We start from the raw sequence: 15787 nt of genomic DNA on the forward strand, positions 1-15787 counted from the left end.
GGAGCTTTTGCACCCAGTGGGATTCTGCTTGTGCGCGCTGAGTGCACTGAATTTTGAACAAGACAACAAGTCGGTGTCTGGCACATGAGAGATTTTGGTTATCTTTCCACATTCACAAACTCAAGACTCAAGATTAAGTCTGTGTTATAATCAAGTTTAAAATGCCCCAGTCTTGCTTTACTGTAAAATGTTTCTCTTTGAAGTCAGTTTTAATGAGGCCTTGGCACTAAGCACACTTAACAGAGCCTGCAAATGAGTCATTTCATCATTTGATCACAGAGCAGTGTTCACAACATTACAAGACACATGCATGAGCTACCTGAGGACGGGCAGCTCTGTCTGTTAGCCTTAGTTGGTGACTGCAGTCTTCTCCAGGAGAGGCCACGGCCTGTTATTAGTTGCCAACTGCATTCGCCCTCTTCAAAAGAGCAATAGCTGCCATTGAGGAAGTGGCCTGGAGAGAGCGAGAGAGACAGGAGAAAGCATATCAGGGTAATAGCGGGAAAGAAATGTATAAAAAGAGGAGAATATAATGAGTGAACGGGCCCAGCAGGAGGTCGAAAGTGAACACTGGAAGCCAAATTTCCAAGGAGAGAAAGGACAGGGCTGTGGTGGGGACTCGTGATCAAGGAGATGAGCGACAGTGAAGGCGAGAGAGGTTGAGAGGAGACGAGCATGTGAGCAGCAGACTAATGGCTTTAAGGAGTCAGAGGGTTGGTGAAAATTAGGTGAAGTGAGGGTGGGCACTCTAGAAACAGAAGCAGAAAATGGAAAAGGCCTGAGGTGTCTAGAAGGGGAGATAAGAAGTAGAATAAAAAAAAAACAGGGTCTCAGGGGGAAATGAGGAAGCATAGTATGACGATCAATTTGAAACGTTAGAAAATGGCATGTGGCTCTGAAGCATTTGAGCCACTAAAAGAATGAATCTGTACAGAATCAGTCCAAATATGGGATTATGCAGTGTGTATAAGGTACCAAGGGGTGTCCCTGTGTGTCCCCTTGTCACTGTGCCATGATGAATAAAAGCAGTCCTCCTGATTTGCTTTGGCAAAAAAAAAACCTGACAGCACAAACCAAGTACAACTTTAAGTAGGGCAAATATTTAAACAGCAACTATCAAAGGCACATGTTTTGAGAGAATTTTCTCATTCATCAGTCCATGTTCACAGATAACAGAACTGTGTCTATATGCTGCTCTTACATGTCTGTTGCCAGTATCTTAAAATGGATGGAAAGCCTGACATAAACACATGAAACAGCATGGATGATTTGAGTGTATCATGCATTGATGCAGCATGGATGTAGAAAAACAGACACTCTGAGATATGTTTCTATGGACTTCTGATATATATGTATATGTCATACTTACTCTAGAACTAACCATTTTTGTTAAGAATTCAAACAGACTTAAAACTTCAGTGGAAAGTTTTCACCTTAACTTTGCTTTATGTTCTTTTCATCCTGAGCTATCAACTGTGAGTGGCCATTACCTAAAAGAATCTGTGAGTGCTGTGATAACTGCGTGCTTTTGGGAAATGGCATCATCCAGATAATGGGAATATAAACCAGCCTGAGCTTAGATCATAAAGCAGGTATTCTTAGGAAGAAAAACAGAGGAAACGCTTTTCTCAGTGACAGTAGTTTTAAAATGATTTTTTTTATCATTATTATTATTGTACAGACAGCCCAAAAGAGCCAGTATCACAAAACTAACACAATTTTATTCTATTTAACGAAAAAAAAAGGCATACTTTCTGTGATGTTTCTTTTCAGCAAATAAAACCTTTCTTGGACATTTTAGGTAATAAGAAAATTTCATGTTCCTCTGTGTCTTGTGATATGAGTCACTGTCCTTGTTACATAAACCGGTTAGTGTTAGACTTAGATTCTGTTTATGCAAAGCCCAGAGAGTGAAAACATGCTTATGCAGATGAACTGAGATGACTGTGATGATTTAATGTCATTCAGTTAATAATGTCACTTTCAACTGAAGGTCAACACTACTTTAACGTTTTCCAGCATGGAAGGAGTCTATAAAATATTTATTGATGCTACTTTGATTACTCTTGGAGTTTAATTTTTCCAATCTGATAAATACTGGCATAAACAGCACAGCTATGTGTGTGTGTGTGTGTGAGACGAGCATAGCAGCTCATTGCCTCCAAATTGAGGAAATTCTGGATTACATCTAAAAGAACACAGCTCACCCCATTTCATGCAGACATAAGTTGGAGCTCTGTGCAGAGACTTGCTGTGTTGGCTGATGTGTTTACATCAATCAGTGACAGTTTGTAGTTACTTCTCATCACTGTGTTAATCTTTCACCTCGTTTTCTCTTCACGGTTTCTTAACATATTCACATGCATATTTGCCACTTTGCCCTTGCCTTTATTTTTTTTCTGCTTTACAGACTAACAAAAGATATTGTCTTCTGTAACATTATTGTGGTGTAATGAGCTCTGGGAGGAGCAATAATCAGTCATCAGTGGGAAAAACTCCCACTTTAGATTCTTGCTTGCATCCAGCTTTGATGCACATTTCTGTGTAGTTGCAGGGAAACTGTAGTGTTGGAAAGCAGCGGGGCGTCTGCAGGATTTAAACCAACTAAGATCAACCAAAGAAAGCTGCGACTCTCAAAGAGTGGAGGATGTGTTTATGCATAATGATGCTTGAGAAGGCTGGAGAGGGGTATCCACAAGGACCTGGTTTTCCTTATATGTCAGGAATCTTTGTGATTGACACAAGCTGAGTTTGTTTCTCCTGCCTCTTTCTGCCTTTTCCTGTTAATGAGCCTTGGCAGAGCTTATGAAGGATTTAAATAGATCACATCAGATGAAGATAACTCGTGGATAGATCAGAGAGAATAGGGTATCAGAGAGGGAACACTATGTGATTTGGGAAGCAGGGGGTAATTGTGACTAGTGATGGTGGTGCAAATGGAATGAATAGTGAACCTAAGGTGAAGTAGTAGACCACGTGTGACGTGAAAACAAAGGGACAGGAGAGAATGTCAGGGTGCAGTGATGAATGCAGGTATGGATCATTGGTTCTTGTTCTTAATCAAAAAGGATAAAGGTTATTCCTTTTTTCAAGAACTGATTGAGAGAGAAATAGAACCTTGATTCAGAGCAAATGACAGCTGGCCTCATGGAGAGGTAAGTGGAAATGCAGGGATCAGGTCCTAAATATTCTCAGCTAGAACCTGAGAAGACAGAAATGTTCTCTTGTTCTCTTTGTTATTAATGCAAATCTACAGCAATGAGTATTATTATTACTTCCACCAACACATAATTCAGGAATATTAAGTCAATGACGCGCACAAGCTGGCTGTTTTACTGATTGCTATTATACTCGAATGTCTGGCTTTTAAAATCAGAACGATCCACACACACACACACTTTTATTACATTGAAATGGAGATTATACCCTTGGGTTAGCCTCTTGGGCCAATTAGCACTGATAAGTCATCCTGCAATAGAAAGGGAAACTGCGTCTGGCTGGGATTTTCATCCTATCGTTACCCTCTTATCTTTCAGCTTCCATTGTTAGCAAACCTATACACACAAGAGAGCAGACATCATTTTAATAAGCACCACATGGGAGCCTGACCTGCACTGTGGGCAGCAACAAATTAATTCTTCTCAATTTAACATGGGTGAAAAACTCCAAAATCTGAGCTACAGCATTTTTACCCCTAAATTGTAAGGGGGGTAAGAAGTCTGAACTCTCAAAGACAATGTAAAAATGCATATATGCAGGTAGGACTAAAAAAAAGATTCTCACACACACACACACACACCCAACAGCGGGGCCCGGGGGACTTCACTTGTGAATAAGATGTCAGCATACTTGGCTAGTGTTCCTCCTAGGCCTCGAAAAAAAAGCAGAAAACAAATGTGCAAAGAGATAGAAATAACAACCGTGGAATATGTCAAGGGTGAGAAATGCTAGCCAAGCATAGCTATAGTGTTTTTTTCTTCCCCAGCCTTTCCCTCTGTCTCTCTGTCAGGAAAGCTCACACTCAGTTGTTGCTCCAATGGGCAGGATGCAATGGCTTCATTAAGGGCGTCTCGCCATGGCTGACCAACTTCACAAGTAGGCAGAAATGAATGCGTGAAAGAGGGCGGCCTGTGAGCTTTCCTCATGTGCAAACAGCTGTGTCACAGGGTACTCACGACATAGGTCGCCTTCGTCGTCGCCGAGCGGACAGTCTGTACTGAAGTCGCACAGTTTGTCCAGTGGGATTCCAGGTCCCTGGTGACAGTGGTACTGCCCTTCCAGTGTGATGTTAGGGCCTGGCGAGGACGCTGGATGGCAAAGGGAGGGAAAGAAGAAGCAAAGAAATGTGTTACTTTGTTTTCCACACAGTTTCTGTAAAATATTTTCAGAGTTTAGAAAACTATTTTGTTGTTGTTGCAGCAAACCATAAAAAATAACAACACAGGCAAAGAAACATTGCCTCCCATTAAGTTCTATGTTTACTTATTTCTGCTAGATTTATATACATGGGACACAGGACACAAATCAGAGGCTCAGGGAAAACATAACTTTTAGAAAAGCAGATAATATACAGTTCCTACAAGAGAGAGGTGACAAAGGCTAATATAACCTCTGCGTGTAAACCTTGTATGACGTCTACAGGCTGCCTGCACCATCATAAATAACTTGGCTCAGGCAGCATAAGCATCTGGCTTTGAATCCAGTACATATCCATCAGACAAGGAACACAAGCCGCAAAAAACAATGACCTAGATACAGTTAGCAGGTTGCATATGGGGTGAACACACACACAGACAAAGACAATTGATATCACCGGTCTCAGCAACTCAATCGTAACCAGGGACATGGTTTGCATATCTATGCAAATCAGAGACGTGATATCTCCAGGTTGTGGAAACTGACTACTCACCTTCACCTTAATCATCACAACCTGATCAGAGCAACAAGAACAAAACAAAAAAGCGGGGTGGAAAAAAAAAAACGGTCCACTGATGGCGATCTTGTTTTTATCAAGAGGAAAAATAAGGAGAAGTGATTCTTATCATGAGTGACTGGCTGCGCTTACTGTAGTTTGCCCTTGATGTATAATATGCAGATTTGTTCTCTGTTCACACAAACTTGAAGTTGAGCGTCTGATAACGGTTCCATGACAGGAGAGGCAGCGTAGAACAAATGCTGTTAGCCGTGAGCTGACTAGATAGGCACAAAATTTCATCATCAACGTCTAATGAATGTTTTTTTTGCATATTTTTGTTTGTGACACGATGACATACCTTCACTTTCTCCAGCTCAGGCTTACATTAGGGTGACAGGCTCAAAAAATGTGTCAGGACAAGATGATAAAGTGCAGCATAAATCAACAGAAAACATTCATAATGTTAGATGTCAGAAGAAAACAACAAAAGATGAAAATGCCAAATCCCATTTATGCATGATAATACCAGCATATTGATGCTGCTTGGTGCTTCTAGCTGTCCAGTAGCTTTCCAGACCTCTAACCAGGATAACACAAACCAATGTTATAAGTGGATGAAAGTAAATTCCCTGTGGTCTGTGTTGGCACACATAAATCTTGATTGTTTTGGTGTGTGTTGTAACCATACTTGTATCTAATATAATGCAACACGATGGCACTTGGCTCGCGATGCTCAAAGTACCAAAAAGCTACAAATGAGTGATCGGGTGATGATTTAAGAGTCATTGATATTGATATTTTATGTTTTTTGAGCAATTTGTGCACTACAAGCTGAGTGCCATCCACTTCCATTATATTGCAAAGAGGGCAGAAATATCTGCTGTCAACAACTGAAACTCACATTAAAACCGGGAAAAATAATGAATATTTGATTTACGGCTTGTTTTGATACTGCTGGTGTTCTATGTTTCATGTTCAAAATGTGTAGAGGAAACTTAACTTATCACATTAATTGATACCAGTTGGATTGCATGTGAGAGCTGCATAACTCATCTGCTTCTACCCTGGGACACAAACTTATCAGCTCTCATATGCTCGATAAAAAGAGAAAGTAGACAAATTATGTACCTCACTAATGGAATGGCTAATGCACAGCAAAGAGAACAGGAAAGTGTAAATAAATTACTGTCTTGTTACAATGCAACAGGGGCCAGGCATTTCACAGGTTTCTCCAACCTTAAGGCCCAGTGGGAAACTGGCAGAGTTAACTGAACGGTAAGAAAGCGTGGGTGGCATTCTTTGATTGGACAAAACACATCAGTCAGGGGGCCTCCTACAGTCCACTATTGTGGCGAGGCCTTCATGGCGGCAGAGAGCTGCATTAACACGTCTTTAAAAAGCTACCCTGAGTAATGGCTTTAATAATGAGTGCACTTTTGTTTCACTGATTATAAATTGTCTTCCTGCACTCTTTTGTTTTTTACAAACTGGCATATGACGTTTGCAGAGGAGCACAAAGAAGTTAAATGTGCTATTTTATTCAAATGAGGTAAGGCGGAGGCTTGTTTGTTTAACACCAAGTGTGTGTGCATAGATGTGGTTTGGTTTTGCGTATTCAGTCATGCTCAACACATGTATTATGCATTGGTTGTGCTCAGTGGCTTCCTCTCTGTATAATGTTGACACCGCAAGCAGAACGATTTATCAAGACAGAAAAAAAAAGTTATCTTGAGTAGCTACACCGAAACCTTTCGGCGATGTATGTAAATTCACAGATTTATCTTGATGACAGTGGAGTAAAAAAAAGTATCAAAGAGATGATGCCACTAACTTTAAGCTCCTGAAGCAGGTAAGTGCAGCCAGACATGGCCGCTCTACTCCTGGCCTACCACAGTTCTTAAATCACACTTGTCAGATTGTGAAAACAAGTGGGTCAGTGGGGGATGAATTGCCTGTGGGAGTAAGTGAGTTTTGTTATCCTTGTGCTCAAAGGAGTTGGTGTGGCTTTGTGAGGGGAATGATGTATGAGTGGTGAGGAGCTGGAGAGGGCACACTGCTGATAGATGACAAAAATACAAACACAGGAATCAAGGTGTTTGGCTTGTGCAGGTAAATGAGTTGTAGTTAGAGTCTGAGAGCATGTCTGTTAACATAACAAGCCCATAAAATGCTGGCTGGCCTTTTTTTTTTTTCCTTCGCAACATCCTATACAGGTATTATCTGCAAAACAATGTGAACAGCTGCACAGGAGGCAAACAGTTTAAAAGTCAGACAACTGAATGCTGAGGACAGCATCCAAACCCGTTTTATTATTCAAATGTAATAACAGCAGAAGGCAAATTTTCTAAATGGACACTTGCACTTTGTATTTCTGACAGAATTATTGTTCGTCTTCCAAAATATTGTTAGCTGCATCACTGTTTTAGACCTGCTGGTTTTACACCGACATCGATTTTCTGCTACAAAAACGAACAACAAAGACCAAGAGACCAGCGTCCTCTTTGTTTACTTCCCTCTCACCATTGTTGCTATTGTGTAAATGTCAGGAAGGAGTGAGAACAGACATATCCATCACAGTCTGTTCAAGATATCACCATTGACTGTCTGAAACTTTTAGTGGCTAATTGGTAAACAATTAACTGGACAGGACTCAATAAGAAAGTGCTATCAATATATGTTGTAAACGCTGTTGCTGCCAGGGGTGACAACTATAGAGAGAGTACACTGCTCTTAGACTATGGTTAACTGCTGCTTCCAGAAAGCTTTAAATACTACTGATACTGTCAGCCCAAAATGGAAAATAATGTGGCCATGAACTAAAAATACATAAAAATACATTTGCACCTGCAAATCAGACAATCTGCCATTTAATTTATTTTGATAAAAATGTCTTCTCGCAAGAAAACATGCCATGAAAAAAACTGCCATGAAACGCTAAGACAAAGAATGACATCCAGATGCTGTTTTTCATTAGCAATAAATTACAAGGTAGGAGGATTAATAGTGGCACTGGGCTAATTATTTCTTTACAAACAAAAGGAAGAGAAAATATTTTTAAAACACTTTTTTTCAAAATAATTTTTAATGTGCTCCTTTATTATTATTTGAACACACATTTAAAGTTGTTTTTGTCTTCAGTTTATCAGCCCAGCTGCTTTAACTCTACTTTTATTCACACCATCTGCTGATTTCATGCTTCTTATGTTACCTATGAGATCAAAAGTAAAACAGAAGTTATACATTACAGCCAAAACCTAGGCTTTATGGCCAAAGTTATATATATATAAAAAAAATCCAATCTATTCAGCCTGATATAAATGATGAAATCCATAGTAACAACTGCTAAGGCGACTGAAAATCCTGGGAAAGAACCGACTGTTGCCAAGAAATTTGGGAACCCGTGGTGTGGAGTGTGTGGAGCGCTACAATAGCTCAAATCAATTCAACATTAACATTTAACATTTTAGTATTTTTGCATAACAGCGTCATGCGTATCTGGTCTTTCAGATTCCACTGATAGAGATGTCTCGCTCTGCAGGATATCATGAGATCATGCAAAACAGTTTGTCTCACCATTTGAATGAAACTTGCCATGGTTAGGTGGAGATCGCTTTTAGATTTGAATACAGACAGACAGAGCCAGCCTTGTTGAAGACAAGCTGCAAAAACACATTGTGGAGTCATAGAGAGGGTAAGCTCATGCTGAAATTAATATGGCTTTTGTTTTCCTACAGATGAGCAAGCATGTCAGTCATATCCTGAAATCCCTCTGTGTTCCCTGAAACAACAACAGCACAAAAGCTTCTGCCTGTGCTACAGAATGTCAATAACCGGAAAATATAAAACATATCTTCACGGAGTTGATTGAGTAACAATTCAGCAGTAGTAGCAATAGTAGCTGATTCCGCACATTCATTACGTTGCAATCTCTTGTCTGTAGTGCTGTAATAGTGTCCTGTCCTCTGTCAAAATGGGGGAAGCATGTCTCAAGGGGGTCAAGCCAGGGTGGTGCCGCTGTCTTGCACCCTATTAAAGGCAAAATCTGGAGTTATTCATGGAGATTTACACTGGCTGCTGTGCTGAAGATGGATGCAGCTGGGTCCCCCACCGGACAGTCGACAGGACAAGAAGTATACGCTCATGAATTCAATTAACTGCACACAGCCACGCTCGATTGGTCCAAGCTTTGCCCAATCACTATCACTATCTGTCATGCTTGCTGCTGGAGGGAGAGCAGCACACACAAGGGCACACTGAAAATAATATCTCTAATGTCTATTCTGCAGGCCTGAGACAACTTTCAACCGAACAAACATTAGTTTAGCGTCGGGTATTGTAGTCAATGTAAATTTAAACAGCCAACTTTACCTTACTTACAGTGCTTTTAAATGTGACCAATACGTTATGTGAAGCTGTTCACACACATGCATGTGGAGCAAAACCTTTTTCAGCATTATCTACAGTATGTGAGGCAAATGTCTGAATCAGTCACGCTGTAGGAGGATTCACAGCATGAGGACAGATGTGTCATATCCTTCAAATGGTACACATGAAGGTACCCTTGAATCAAAATGAGGATTTCTGCTAGTGACAAACACTCTTCCCTAATCAGTAGTTTTGGCATTGATCACACAAGTTGCCTGTCTTTATTATACACTGCTATAAATGCAAATTTCAGGAAAATGACACCAAGATTGAACCTATTGTGAAATATCCCTAAAATGTATGTGGTCACTATCCTGAAGTACACAAATCCAAATTTTACATGCATCACAAAGCACCATGCTGGCTTTTCCCACCTCTGAGGTTTCTTGTCAATAGAGCTAAATAAACATTGTTACCAGAAAATAATACTGGAGTGGCTCTGACATCAAAGAATCTGTCCGAAAACCAGAGTGATCGTGGTGAGACTGCAGCCTTTGTTGGTTTAAAATGATCAGTGTAATGCTGCAGGGCTTTGATTCCACAGCATAAATGTAGCCTTGTTGTTGGTCTGTTTTTTTGTTTTTTTTTTTTGATTACAGAGCAGCTTTGGATCCAAATCATAGAAGTCTGATTTTTGTTATATATATGTGCAACTGATTTCCTCACTTCAAAAGAAGAAAAGAAAAATGATTACTTCAACAGGTGCTGAGATACGATACGTACGGAGGATTGTTGAAGTTTGTTCTGTCATAGATTAAAGTTAAAGTCCCTGCTGGGTCAGTTACATATATCTGACAGATTCCTTTTAGAGCAGATGAACGTTTGCACACAGTGCATTTAAAAGCATATTGTAGTTACATATTAATTATAATGCACAGATTGCTGTTTGACACTCAATGGATAGAAGTGAGCAGGTTAAGTGTTCCATGACAGCATTCTTGGTTCTGTGTACTGAGTGAAATGGGATTTTAAGGCTGCTGTATCTTAATGCCCGACTTTTCTTCAGTGATGCTTTAAGTCCATAACATGCAGAAATATTCTCCTCCCTGCCAGGTTAGAGTTGATTTAGACATCTGTTCCATTTGGCATATGTATGCTGGGAACACTCTACTTGGTGCCCTGGGCCATTTAACACTTGCTTAGTATCTTAAAATGAGACTGCCTGTGTAGATTGCCTTGGAAGGGCGCCTGCAACAGAAACCCAGTTTGTGTTGAGGGGATGCCGCTTGCAGAAAGGCCTAAGGCAAGAGATTAGAGGTGGAATGTGTTGAAGCTTAGTGCTGCCAGAAAGGGCCTTGTCTTGGCATGTCGGATCTTCTGTTAATTGATAAAGCTTTGTTTTTTCTGAACAACGTGTGACCTCTAATGCTTATTGTCAAGGGATGTCTGAGTGTCATGGGTTAAAGATCTGCAGAAAGTACATCAAAAAGAGAACAATATCCATATAATTACCTCCAAGCAAATTTGGCAGATAGATGAATGCAGACTGCCCTGAAGGCTCCCAACGGCTTTGACCAAAAATTATAAAGGGCCTCCTTTTTACACATTGATTTTAATACATTTACGAAACACTGTAAGTGCGATCAAAACATTTTTCTTCAGTTCTTTTAACCAAAACCTCCAGGCAGCACAATAAAAGCAATAAAACAGAAACACAGAATGCATGAATATGTGTTGAAACAAAAACAAAGCCTTACTAGAGCCGGAAACATGAAATTAAATCTTTTCATACAAGCGAGAGCCTCGCTAGAGTCATCAAAGCATTTGACTTCCTGTGCCGATAGGTGTATATATTAATTATGTCTACATTTTTTTGAAGATTTAATAATAGTAAACAAACAAATAAATAATAGGGATATCAAAAGTTTAATTGTAGTTATGTTAACACAGCAGACATCTGACCTCAGGCTCTGACTCTACTTCCTGTGGGTACGCTGCACCTTGGCCCTGTTTTATTCTAATTCCTGCTACAATAGAGAATTCAGCACTGAGGAAGAATAATATGTTCAGTGTGGTTGGTGAAGGCAGACACACATTGCTTTCTCAAAATTGTATCTGAAGCAGTAAGTGTTGAATATGTTTGATCACTCAGAGGGAGCAATGAATGTAGGAAGCCATGTTTTTAAGTTCCTTTCATGCAAAAACACAACACACACAACAAAACAAAAAAAACCTCCACTAACATCTTGTTATTGTTTGTAAAGTGAAATCAGCCTGTTTCCTGTTGCTCCTCCGTCAGAAGCTTTGCAGTCTGAAATTCAATTTGTCTCTATTCAAGTGTGTGAACATTACTTTTTTTCAGTCAGTGGTGAGTTTAAGGATACAACACAAAAGATGTGAGAAAAAGTAACAGTAAGCCAGGATGTAGTCAGTGGCCGGCAGGTTGGGTTCTACTATTTACTAATCCTGTTTCCCGGGGACGTGTGTGTGAAATTGAACATGACACACCAAATAATAAAAAAGAAAAGGCAGACCTGTCTGCTGCCAATGAGAACGGATGACTAAAAAAAACACACAGAAGCTTAAGAACAATAGTTGCAGAGCACAAATAAACACAGAGACCTACAGAGCTGAATATATGAGACACGCTTTCTTTGTTTTAACCCTGCTATGTCTGCTTGTTGGGTGGTCAGCAGATGGAAATACAACATATGCCATGACATTCTATACAGACATTTTTGCGACTTCCAGTAAAGTTAATTGCCTAGAGTAATAGTGTCAATACCAGTTAGACTTGTGACCTTAAACCTGCTTAGCCTGATGCAGCACTGTGTCAGGCCTTAAATGGAAATATCTTAGACGGTGCTCATATTTTGTTTGAAATGAGTCAGTCTGCACATCTATGGTTTGCTTTTACATGGCAGATGCAAAGCAGTGAATCCATCCATCTCATGGGCTCCTGCATCCCTGTGCAACATCATTCAGTCCTCACAAATCTGCTGTAATTTAGATGCTCCTTTCAACTCTCAGTCTCACATGTGTTGGCGTGTTTGGTTATATTATCTTATATTGGTATGGATGAATTTAAGATGAAACATCAATGAGTTGAAAATTAATAAATTAATAGAAATCTCAATTAAAAGCTCATGTTAGGGATGTTCTGCTATGATACTGAACAGCTTTTTTTTTTCTTACAAGACACCCATCACCCATCCATCCGTTCTGTCCACGCCACTGGCTCTCTCCAAACCCATTTCCCTCATTGCCTCCACAGGGCTGTGTTTGATTGATGGGTCTGGGGACACCCTCATGCTGCTGTGTACCTAATCGCGAAGTATAGACTTGCCTTAACGCTCCATTAAGGGCCTGCAGCAGCACGGTGTAGTGGTTAGGGAAATGGGGCAGAGAAGGTAAGGTCATGGGTTCAAATTCCCACGGGGTTCACTGCTGCCTTGTCTCTGCTACATGTCCAAATGGAAAAAAATGAATTGTGACAGTTCTTGCAGTGATTCATGAGCATAAACATCAAATACGCTCTTTGGTGGACAAACATTGTTACAAGTGTTAAAGGAAATGTGACCTTATGCCCAGTCACAGTGCTACATGAGAGTCAAAGTCAAATCTGCTATTGACACAACCCGGTAATGAGCATGTCAATCATCACAGTAGTCTCTGTTTACTTCCTGGATGAGAAACTGTAGGAGGTTAAGAGTGTCACTGACATGTTTGCCGAGCTTGAATAATTATGTTCTCTGCACAGCTATGCCGCAACTGTTGGAGAAATACCAGCAGAGAGTAGGAGTCTAACTTCCTGTCAGAAGGGCGAGCTTCACAGATAGGTATATAGCCACACAAGTCACTTTAGGGGCAGCAAATTGGATTGCTTTTTGGCCCAGTGACTGATGAGTTAATTAAAGTGGAAGGGTATGGAGAAAGACACTGCTCCGTTTATTTATTCTATATTGACTGTATCTCCTCGCACCTCACTGGTTAGAATAATCGCTGCCTTTCTGCTCAAGAAAATTATCAAGGAGAAAATGGACTCTGCCAAAATTTAGATTCAAGATCACAAGAAGAGCTGATCTCTGATCTAGAGATACATTTGAATTAGGGAACATAAAGTAAGGAATATTTTATTTTTGACCCAAAATTAAATTTCAAAACCCACTTAAAATATTAATCAAAAAAAGCATACCGCAAAAACGTAGACATGGATGTGATCATTAGGATGTTTTCATCTCTTAGTGGTTTAAAAATCTTCAGCATGAAGAATTCTGTGGGAAACCTACTGTACAACAAAAAAATACAGAGAATTTTGTGTCCAAAGGCTCCTCTGGTGGATTAAAACTTCAAACCTTTGGGACCAAATTAAACACAATTAATCATATCCAAGTTTGAATCGGTCTGTGTGCTATTCACCCTAAATGCCTGACAGGCCATTAACAGCAGTAATTAGATCATTTTCAGTGCATGGAGTAGAACAAATAAAAGAAAACAACTATATTTGCCAGGAACTGAGTCTGAGCGTCTTATTGGAAGCTGCATGTTCAGCATTAGGTAGGAAGGAAGGTAATTTGAGTCCAGGTTTGTGACAGGTGCTGGAGGGGAAAGTGGGGGAGGTTTAGAACACCGCGAAATGTGGCGAGGCCGCACGGAGAGTGTGCCGAGATGGATTAGAGCTTAGTTTGGGAGTGTGATGTGTGTAGTGGGTGTTGTGCCGGGGACCCAGGTGGTGCCTGAGGAGAGCACGGCACGTCTGCATGCTTTTTCTCTCCAATAGCTATGGCTTATGTGCTGCCTGGCAAGGGGAACACAGTGAACCCAGAGCTGAGAACAATTAGACACTGTTCAACCAAGGGTGGATTTGCATGAGCAACAGCACCAGCTCCGCTCCGTCCCAACAGTGGCAGAAAAGACAGTTAGACAAAGAATCACAGGAGAATCACTTCTGCTTACACACACACACACACACACACAGTAACCAAATGTAGATAACGTGGAGTCAGGTGTAGATTTCTTATCAGCTGCATCAAATGACGAGTTCTTCCATGTAGCTAACTGCTCTGACCTGGCCACAAGTCAAAACATCATCTGTGATGCTCCTCATTCATCCAGAGCTAAATATTGACCCAGCATGAAAGTTATTTCATTGTTGCAGAGCGCAAAAAAAGACTCTGCTTCTATAAAAGTGGAGGAGATTAAATTTGCTGGACTGAGAATTTCCTTGAATTCAAAAAGAGGCCTCTGGGAATGCTCAGTTTTTTTTAAGATGGTCTGTATAATTCAATAGAAAACTACAAGGGAAAGCCCACTTGAATGTCATCTAGTGTGTAGCAAAACAAACAGTGGAATACAGTGGACTCGTATGTCTGTCATTTACCCAAGCGATCCACCCCAAAATCTATTTCCAGAATTATTTCACAAACTTTTAAATAATCTGATTCGTAACTGTAGATTTATGCAAAAGTTAGGGCATTTATCCCTAACTTAAGACTATATATACACTCATCCACACAAATGAATAAGAACATCAAGATGATGAGTATTGATGCCAACACTGAAAAGTCATTAAAAGTGTCAGTTAAAGAGAACTGGCAATATATATAGGACCATATAGTAAGTATGTAATAAAACCTTTGATTATACAAAGTATCTGTTTGGTTTGGTTTACACAGGAAATGAGGACCTCTTGATAAAAGTCATCATGCAATGCAAAGAAAATCCTGGATGACAACACTGGCAACACTATTTCAAATTTCTTAATGAGATTGCTCACGGTGAGCCAAACATCTGCACAGCTGTCATGAAAAGATACTTTCAATGCATTTTCCCCACTCGAACAATATTTTTCAATTTATTTATTCATTTTTTAAAAAGGCTTTAATCAAGTCCTCGAGGACAACATTGTGCAAGTAACACAGTATTATTACTGTGATCTCTTTTAAATTACTCTGCCAATCTCCAGATTCAAGTTAGTCTATAAAAAGAAGCTACCAGGCGATCGTTTCTCTTGGTCAACCTTCACTTGATTAATCCTTTTCTATGTGAGTTCAGCAGCCTCTAACACAGTCTGGTAAACAAATTATAGAAGCCTGAAATTAAACATTTCAAAGACAGACATACCTGTTTGATCATGTTACCGCTTAATAAAAAAAATATATATATATACATACACAGTGTCTTCTATTTGATCAGCACTTCATTGGTGTGATATTTTTAACCTCTGCTAGAGGAAACAAGGACTTTGTCTAGATTTCCTCAGTAATGCACGCATGAAATGTTTAACCGAGGGTTACTGTGCTTCTGTGTCTAGTTCAGAGGAAATTGAATCAGTTATAATAATTCAATTTTGGGAGTTTTGGAGGTTGACAGAGAAGGATATTATTTCAGTCTTGAACAGTTTATGCATTTCATTCCACGACATGGCGTAATGAAGTTAAAAATCACAGAATCTAGTTGTGCAATTTCCAGCTTGACATGTTTGAGCTGCTTTAGGAACTCATTTAC

The 15787-nt window shown here is 39.9% G+C and overlaps 1 protein-coding gene across 1 annotated transcript in view; it reads right to left on the minus strand.

Annotated features, from left to right (window-relative positions):
• Positions 1 to 15787, minus strand: part of alk (ALK receptor tyrosine kinase) — a 236237-nt gene that overhangs the window by 36630 nt on the left and 183820 nt on the right. The window contains exons 7-8 of the mRNA XM_028395006.1: positions 4176 to 4307; positions 320 to 454 (exon numbers count right to left, since the gene is read on the minus strand). Coding sequence (XP_028250807.1) covers positions 320 to 454; positions 4176 to 4307 — 267 coding nt within the window. The remainder of the gene's footprint in view (positions 1 to 319; positions 455 to 4175; positions 4308 to 15787) is intronic.

Source organism: Parambassis ranga, chromosome 22, assembly GCF_900634625.1.
Source record: "Parambassis ranga chromosome 22, fParRan2.1, whole genome shotgun sequence".
NCBI classification, from domain to species: domain Eukaryota; kingdom Metazoa; phylum Chordata; class Actinopteri; family Ambassidae; genus Parambassis; species Parambassis ranga.